The 7425-nt window shown below is 56.3% G+C and overlaps 1 protein-coding gene across 1 annotated transcript in view; it reads left to right on the top strand.

The window, feature by feature from the left end:
• Positions 1-7294, top strand: part of B4GALNT3 (beta-1,4-N-acetyl-galactosaminyl transferase 3) — a 33085-nt gene extending 25791 nt beyond the window's left edge. Inside the window, exons 14-19 of the mRNA XM_011957123.1 lie at positions 1315-1634; positions 2353-2506; positions 2761-2833; positions 3237-3390; positions 4026-4152; positions 6044-7294. Coding sequence (XP_011812513.1) covers positions 1315-1634; positions 2353-2506; positions 2761-2833; positions 3237-3390; positions 4026-4152; positions 6044-6152 — 937 coding nt within the window. The 3' untranslated portion in view covers positions 6153-7294. The remainder of the gene's footprint in view (positions 1-1314; positions 1635-2352; positions 2507-2760; positions 2834-3236; positions 3391-4025; positions 4153-6043) is intronic.
• The last annotated feature ends 131 nt before the right edge of the window (positions 7295-7425 follow it).

Genomic DNA, 7425 nt, shown 5'->3' with positions numbered 1-7425 from the left:
TCTCGGCCTCCCAAAGTGCTGGGATCACAGGCTTGAGCCACCGCGCCCGGCCTGCATTTTGTGTTTCTATCCATCGGTTGAAGGACATTTGGGTTGTTTCTACTTTTTGACTCTTACAAATAAAATGCTGCAATGAACGTTCATGCATAAGCTTTTATGTGAACATACTTTCAGTTATCTTCGGTATATATCTAGGAGCAGAAGTTCTGGGTCATGTGGTAACTCTGTTTAGCATGTTGAGGAACTGCCCCTCTGCTTTTCAAATCAACTGCATCAGTTCACATCCCATCAGCAGTGTATGAAGATTCCAGTTTTTCTACGTCCTTATCAACACTCGTTTCTTTTCACTGGTTTTGTTTTATTTATCTTTTATTTTTATTTTATTTATTTATATATTTTTTTGAGATGGAGTCTTTCTCTGTCGCCCAGGCTGGAGTGCAGTGGCCGGATCTCAGCTCACTGCAAGCTCCGCCTCCCGGGTTCACGCCGTTCTCCTGCCTCAGCCTCCCGAGTAGCTGGGACTACAGGTGTTAGGACTTCATCTGGCCTTTTTATTTTATTTATTTATATATTTTTTTGAGATGGAGTCTTTCTCTGTCGCCCAGGCTGGAGTGCAGTGGCCGGATCTCAGCTCACTGCAAGCTCCGCCTCCCGGGTTCACGCCGTTCTCCTGCCTCAGCCTCCCGAGTAGCTGGGACTACAGGTGCCCGCCACCTCACCCGGCTAGTTTTTTGTATTTTTAGTAGAGACGGGGTTTCACCGTGTTAGCCAGGATGGTCTCGATCTCCTGACCTTGTGATCCGCCCGCCTCGGTCTCCCAAAGTGCTGGCATTACAGGTGTGAGCCACCGCGCCCGGCATCGTGTTTTGTTTTAGATAGCCGTCCTGATGAGTGTGAAATGGTATCACCTTGTGGTTTTGATTTTTATTTCTCTACTGACTAATGATTTAGAGCCAACCAATTGACATTTATCTTATAACTCCTTTTGTCTCATGGAATGTTGATTCGACCATTTTTATTGAGGTTTCTCAAGGAACCTCTTCGGTGTGACCCCTCTTACCTCATGTGCTTAGAATCTTGGAGCTGTGAAAGACCTGCGAGATCGTCACAGTTCGGTAGGTACGTTTTTAAAGACCCAGGCAGCGAACGCTAGAGAGATTGCGAATCTTGCCTGAGGCCCTACAGCCAACCAGCGGCAAAGCTGGGACAAAAACCAGGGTCTCCCGACAATTAGCCTTGCAGGCTTCTGACACAATATGCTACCCTCACAGTGTGGAAGGGAATTACTCAACCTCCCCACGCTTTCTGCCGCAGGAGGTACCAGCTACAGCGTATTGTGAACGTGGAGAAGCGTCAGGACCAGCTGCGTGGGGGCCGCTACCTCTTGGAGCTTGAACTGTTGGAACAAGGCCAGCGCGTGGTGCGGATCTCGGAGTATGTGTCTGCGCGAGGCTGGCAGGGCATCAACCCAGCTGGTGGGGAGGAGGCTGAGGCCCGGAACCTGCAAGGCCTGGTCTGGGACCCACACAGCCGTCGGAGACAGGTCCTGAATACCCGGGCCCAAGAACCCAGGCTGTGCTGGCCCCAGGGTTTCTCCTGGAATCACCGAGCCGTGGTCCACTTCGTTGTGCCTGGTGAGCCTCGAGCCGAGCCTCGGCATTCTCAGGGAAGGGTCCTCGCACTGTCGGGAGCGCCCGCATCTACTTTCACTGAGTTGATCCCATAAGCATCATTCTGAGAAAGAGCACCTTAGGTCAAGGAAACTGAGGCTCACAACAGGAAAGTCACCCGTTTAAGGTTGTGTGGCTAGTAAATGTTGGTGCTAAAAACAAACCCTGCCTCATAGGCCAGTGCTCGCTCTGTCACACTGGGTTTCAGGGTTGGGTGTGACGACTGGGGCTGCTAGCACGGGGGATGATCATTGGTCTGGGGAAGTAAGACGGAGGGTACTTAATGAAGTGATTAGCAGGGTTTTATACGAGAAGGAGGCACACACAACAGGCCGGAGTGTAACAATGGAGATAGCACGATGGGGATAGGACAGGTAACAGTTTCACTAGTAGAACGTGGCAGGGCTCCTGACGACGAGCCCCAGCCAAGGCCTTCTCGTGGGCCCCCTGCCTGGGAGGAGGGTGCGTGGGGGCAGGATGCAGAGGCCCCCTTAGCTGGTGAGCACTCCCTCCGCCTCGTGTCTCTGTGCTGCATTGCTAATGGTTTTGCAGAGTTGCACTGTCCCCTCAGCCAAGGTCCGATGGGCCCTCCTGACTCACGTGGGAGCTGGGCGTGGAGGCCCTCATCCGCTCATATTTGCCTTGTCTGTGTTTCTCTCTCCTGCCTGACCCCCTGGGGTAGTGAAGAACCAGGCACGCTGGGTGCAGCAATTCATCAAAGACATGGAAAACCTGTTCCTGGTCACCGGCGACCCACATTTCAACATCATCGTCACTGACTATAGCAGTGAGGACATGGATGTTGAGATGGCACTGAAGAGGTCCAAGCTGCGGAGGTGAGGGGGACCACCGGCCAGGGGGTGGCGTGGGCCACGTCTGTCCTAAAGTCCTCGGGCTGCTGGGTCCAGGGGAGAGCCAGGAGTCCTGCCCAGCCTTCCTCACTCCTAGTCTCCAACTTTTCCCAGAGGGCTCACCTGCCCATAATCCCTTCTCGGGAGCACACATCATCTCTCTTCTATGCCTGCCAACTTCCTCCAGGGGACCACCACAGCTGAGTCCTGACACTCAGCCCTCTGTCCCCTTCCTGCAGCTACCAGTACGTGAAGCTAAGTGGAAACTTTGAACGCTCAGCTGGACTTCAGGCTGGCATAGACCTCGTGACGGTAAAGGGCCTGGATGGGGCTTGCAAGATGGAATTAAAGGCTGGTTAAGAGGTAGAGAGACATTTGGGGTGTATGAGGGGGTGAGCCCCTCAGGGAGGACAGGAGTGAGGACACAGGAAGGACCCTGTGCTGTGCTGCAGGCCAGTGCCGGGGTGGGACCAGCAGATCACAGTGGAGCATTTACCCTGTTGTCCAGGGTCCTTGGAGCCCATAAAGAGTGGGGAGGAGTCAGAATTCACTCTGTTGGCTAAGAACTGTGCTCCGATGTTCAGCACTGTGGATCTCTGCCCAGCAGTTGGTTTTGTGGGAGTTTGTGAAGACTCCGAGGCTTCTCCTAGAGGGTGGCCTGACCTCCTAGCTCTGGTCTGCAAGGTCTGCTGACCCTGCCCACATCTGTCCCCAGGACCCACACAGCATCATCTTCCTCTGTGACCTCCACATCCACTTCCCAGCTGGAGTCATCGATGCCATTCGGAAGCACTGTGTGGAGGGAAAGATGGCCTTTGCCCCCATGGTGATGAGGCTGCATTGTGGGGCCACCCCCCAGTGGCCTGAGGGTGAGCCCTGCTCAGACAGGGGAGGGAGGAAAGACTTCTCTGGTCTTGGCTCTTCACTCCAGAGCTGGGAGCAGTCCTATCTGTGTCAGCTTCCTCCTCCCCTGCCCCACCCTGCTCTCCTGTGGCCTTCAGTCCCCTGGAAAACTCACCAGACAGGGTCCCCTTGGGCTGAGCTGACAGCCACACAGCAGGTGCAGCAGTGCACACCGCCTGCCTCGTCTTCTCCTTCATTCGTTCATCACGCATTTACTAAGCACTGCTGTGTGCCAGATGCTATGCCCTGTGAGGATCCGAAGACGGAGAAGGGCAGGCTCCCTGCCCGTGGGAAGGGAAATGGGCAGCTCAGCGGACACACAGCTGTGTCTTCAGTGGCTGCCGCTGTCCGATCCCTTTGTGGGACCGTCGTCAGCCCGCGGGCACAGCCTGGAATCACTGCTGAGTCCTGAACCTTAGATAGGAGGCTTTTCCTCCAAAACAGGCAAAGTACTTGTTCAGCTAAGACAGTTTTCAGCCTCCCTCACCCCCAGCCTCTGACTTTCAGAAGAGGCTCTAGGCACACAGCCTGGAAGCCGCCTTCCTTCCTCCTCCTGGCCTCTGGCTCATCTCAACCGAAGCTCCTGTCTGTCTGTTCACAGGCTACTGGGAGGTGAACGGGTTCGGGCTGCTTGGCATCTACAAGTCTGACCTGGACAGGATTGGGGGCATGAACACCAAGGAGTTCCGAGACCGCTGGGGCGGGGAAGACTGGGAGCTGCTGGACAGGTGACTGGGAAGGAGGCATCCACGAGGCTTGGGAATTCCGTCCCTTTAGGCGCTCTAGGCAGGCAGCCAGGCTACGGCAGCCTGGCCGTCCCCCTCGGGCGCGGAGTCCCAGTGCGCGGTAAAGAGCACTGAACTCAGAGGACGCCCTCAAATCGCTGGCCTCACTGGGACTCAGTTGCTCCATTAGAGGGGTGTGATTCGCCCTCTGTCTGTGTCACAGGGTTGGTGTGAAAATGAACATGCCCGGTACACTGTGTAGCAGGTATATCGAGTGTAGACGTAACCGTAACATTCTCAGCACCAAGCAGGGCACTGTGGGAGAGACTGCGTCCTCCCCGGCCCGAGGGTAGTGCACCTCCCTCAGCTGCCGAGCGGGGAGCCCAGAGTTGTGGGATGGATAAGCAGACCTGACAAAGGTCAGGAAAGACTTGGGGGCCAGCAGAAGAGACAGTGGAGACCACTAAAGGGCAAGAGGATATCCAGGAGGTACCGAGTCATGAGACACCAAGGGTCCTGGGGGTTTGGAGCAGGAGGAAAGGGTCAATGAGATGAAAAGCCTCAGAGGAGAACAGAGTACAAGCTGCTGCCTTGGCAGGTGGACAAGGAGAGCAAGATTGGGCGGGGACACCAGGCCATGGGTGCTGAGGCGGCGGAGGCCATTCTGTGTGAGGTTCCTCTTTCAAGAAATGTGCTGCCAAGAGAAGGGGCAGAGAGAGGATGCCACCTTGAGATCTGAGCCTATGGGGAGGGAGCAAAGGAGAAGGGAGGGTACCCTTCAGAAGGCTCTAAGTGCTGGAACAGCGTCTACAGGAGGTGGACAGGGCAAGGTCAGGAGCACTGGGGACAGAACCTTGACACGAAGACGCTCACTGCTTCTCGAGAGGCAGAACAAAATGCATCCAGCAGGTACCAGGTCCCTATACTTGGCAGGCCATCCACATCCGTTACCTTGTTTGTTTCTCCCCAGACCTCAGTGAGGTAGGCGTCATGATCTCCGTTTTCCAGATGACAAGACTGAGTCTTGTAGAGAAGCTGATAACTTGCGCCAAATCTCACTCACTAAAGTGTTCGAGGCTTGAAAACTAGGTCTATTGTTTTTTCCCGTGGAGGGAAGAAAAGGAGGGTGACAAACTAAGAGAATTTGAGGCGAAAAGGGGGAAGTTAAAGGAACTTAGATAACTGGGATCTCATAAAAAGGGTCTTAGATCAAAGGAGCCCCCAAGGCAGCCGGAAGCCTTGATTCGGGAAGCCGGGTCCAGCAGTCACCTCCACCTGGATCTTTGTACTGGGCTTTTGCTGCGATGCTCCCGTACAGCCCTGAACCTCCTGCCTCTTTGGAGGCTCAGGAATCCAGTTCGGCCACTCTCGGCCCTGCCGGAAGTGCAGGCCTCCCTGTGGGAGGAACACCCTGCAGGCTGTGCATGCAGAAAAGGCATGGGGAGGGCCTGGGCGATGTCCTGGTGCAGCCCTGCCTCCCTCCGTCTGCGACGTGTCCCCTGGAGGCGCCAGTTGTGGGGCACTCAGAGTGTGCCAGGAGCTGTGCTGAGCCCTCAGCATCCATCCTTCTCGTCTTCACCATCTCTGATGTGTACGTAGTATGTCTACTGTAATGATAGATAGAATTCTCTATCACACATTATCCTCTCATTACACATATGTGATAACCATCCTCCTTCTGGAGATGAGCAGACAGGCTCTGAAAGAAGGCATGACTCACCCAGTCATGCAGCTGGATCCAAACCCAGGCCGCCTGGCTTCAAAGCCCACACCCTTCCAGTCCACCTGCCTTCCCTGCCCCGTGGGGAGCGAGCAGAGGGTCTGTGGTAGAGGCGGAGGGGCCCCCAGCTGCCTCCTGTGCTTCTGTTGGCTCATCCGGCTCCTCCTCCTTCAGGATCCTCCAAGCGGGCCTGGAAGTGGAGCGGCTGTCCCTCAGGAATTTCTTCCATCACTTCCATTCCAAGCGAGGCATGTGGAGCCGCCGCCAGATGAAGACGCTGTAGCCGGAGGGTGTCTGCTGGGCCCAGCACTCCCTGCTCCTGGATTAGCAGCGGCTCCCCAGGGCCCTGCTGCTGTTCAGGGATGGGGAGTGGGGCGACGGCTGGTCCCCAAGAGGCCTCGAAGCTGACAGCCCACTCCAGCTGGAGCTGTCCCCTCACAGAGGCAGGTTCCAGGGCTCCTGTCTCTGCTTCCTGGGCCTTCAGGAGGGAGGAATTTGAGAGAGAGGCCAGGAGGGGCCACCTGCTCAGCTGAGAAGGAGGACAGCTCCTGAGAAGGACCCGTCAGGAAGGAGAGATCTGGCTGAGCGACACCATCCTTATCCATGAAGGCGTACGCCCGTATCCACCAAGCGCTCCTCACACCAAGCGCTGACCACCACACACTTCTAGTGGACGTATTTTATTGGGGGGCGGGGATTTTTAAAACAGAAAACCAAAACTGCTGTCCAGAGCAGGGGTGAGGCTGCCACTGAGGTACTGTCCCCACATGCAGACCTCACACCCACTCCTATGTCCCTCGGGCATTGTCCCTGGCTGCGGGGCTGGTCCCACGTGGGGCAGTTCTCTGCTCCACCCCGGGCTCGTGCCTTCCAGAGACACACATCTCCCAGTAGCCACCAAACAGCTGGCCACTGATTAGGGCATTAACCTTCTCTGGATGGCTCACTTCAGACCAGAAGCACAGAACGAGCTGTTTCTGGTGCTTGGGCCCTGGGAGGTGGGGAGCTGGCGGGCAGTGGGCTTGCCACTCCCTGGCACTGGACATTCAGGCCTGCAGAACAGGCAGGGTGATGAAGGCAGGGCAGAGAAGCCCTTTCCCTTCCCGGCGTGCCTGCGGGTAAGGCCTCCAGAGAGGACGTGGAGAAGAGGTAAAGAGGGTGTGGATGTGTCTGTCAGTTTCCTTAGACCAGAAGCGGGTGGGGGCCGGACAGAAAGGGATGAAAAGGGAAGTGGAAGCTGTGAGTCTCACAGTCCAGCTCTGCTGCAGACCTTCCCTTCTGCAGGGAGAGCCCTGGCCCCCCGGCCTTGAGTGGAAGAGGAGGAAAGGGTGTATGGGGGTGAAACCCTGGAGCAGGGGCCAGGGAGCAGGAGGAGAAGGGCGCACGGTGAGAAGGGCGCAGGAGGAGAAGGGCGCGGGGTGAGAAGGGCGCACGGTGAGAAGGGCCCAGGGGGAGAAGGGCATGAAAAGGGAAGTGGAAGCTGTGAGTCTCACAGTCCAGCTCTGCTGCAGACCTTCCCTTCTGCAGCGAGAGCCCTGGCCCCCCGGCCTTGAGTG

Source organism: Colobus angolensis, unplaced genomic scaffold (genome assembly GCF_000951035.1).
Source record: "Colobus angolensis palliatus isolate OR3802 unplaced genomic scaffold, Cang.pa_1.0 Scaffold437, whole genome shotgun sequence".
NCBI lineage: Eukaryota > Metazoa > Chordata > Mammalia > Primates > Cercopithecidae > Colobus > Colobus angolensis.
Note: the sequence above shows the minus strand (reverse complement) of the source record. Positions and strands in the feature narration are given on the sequence as shown.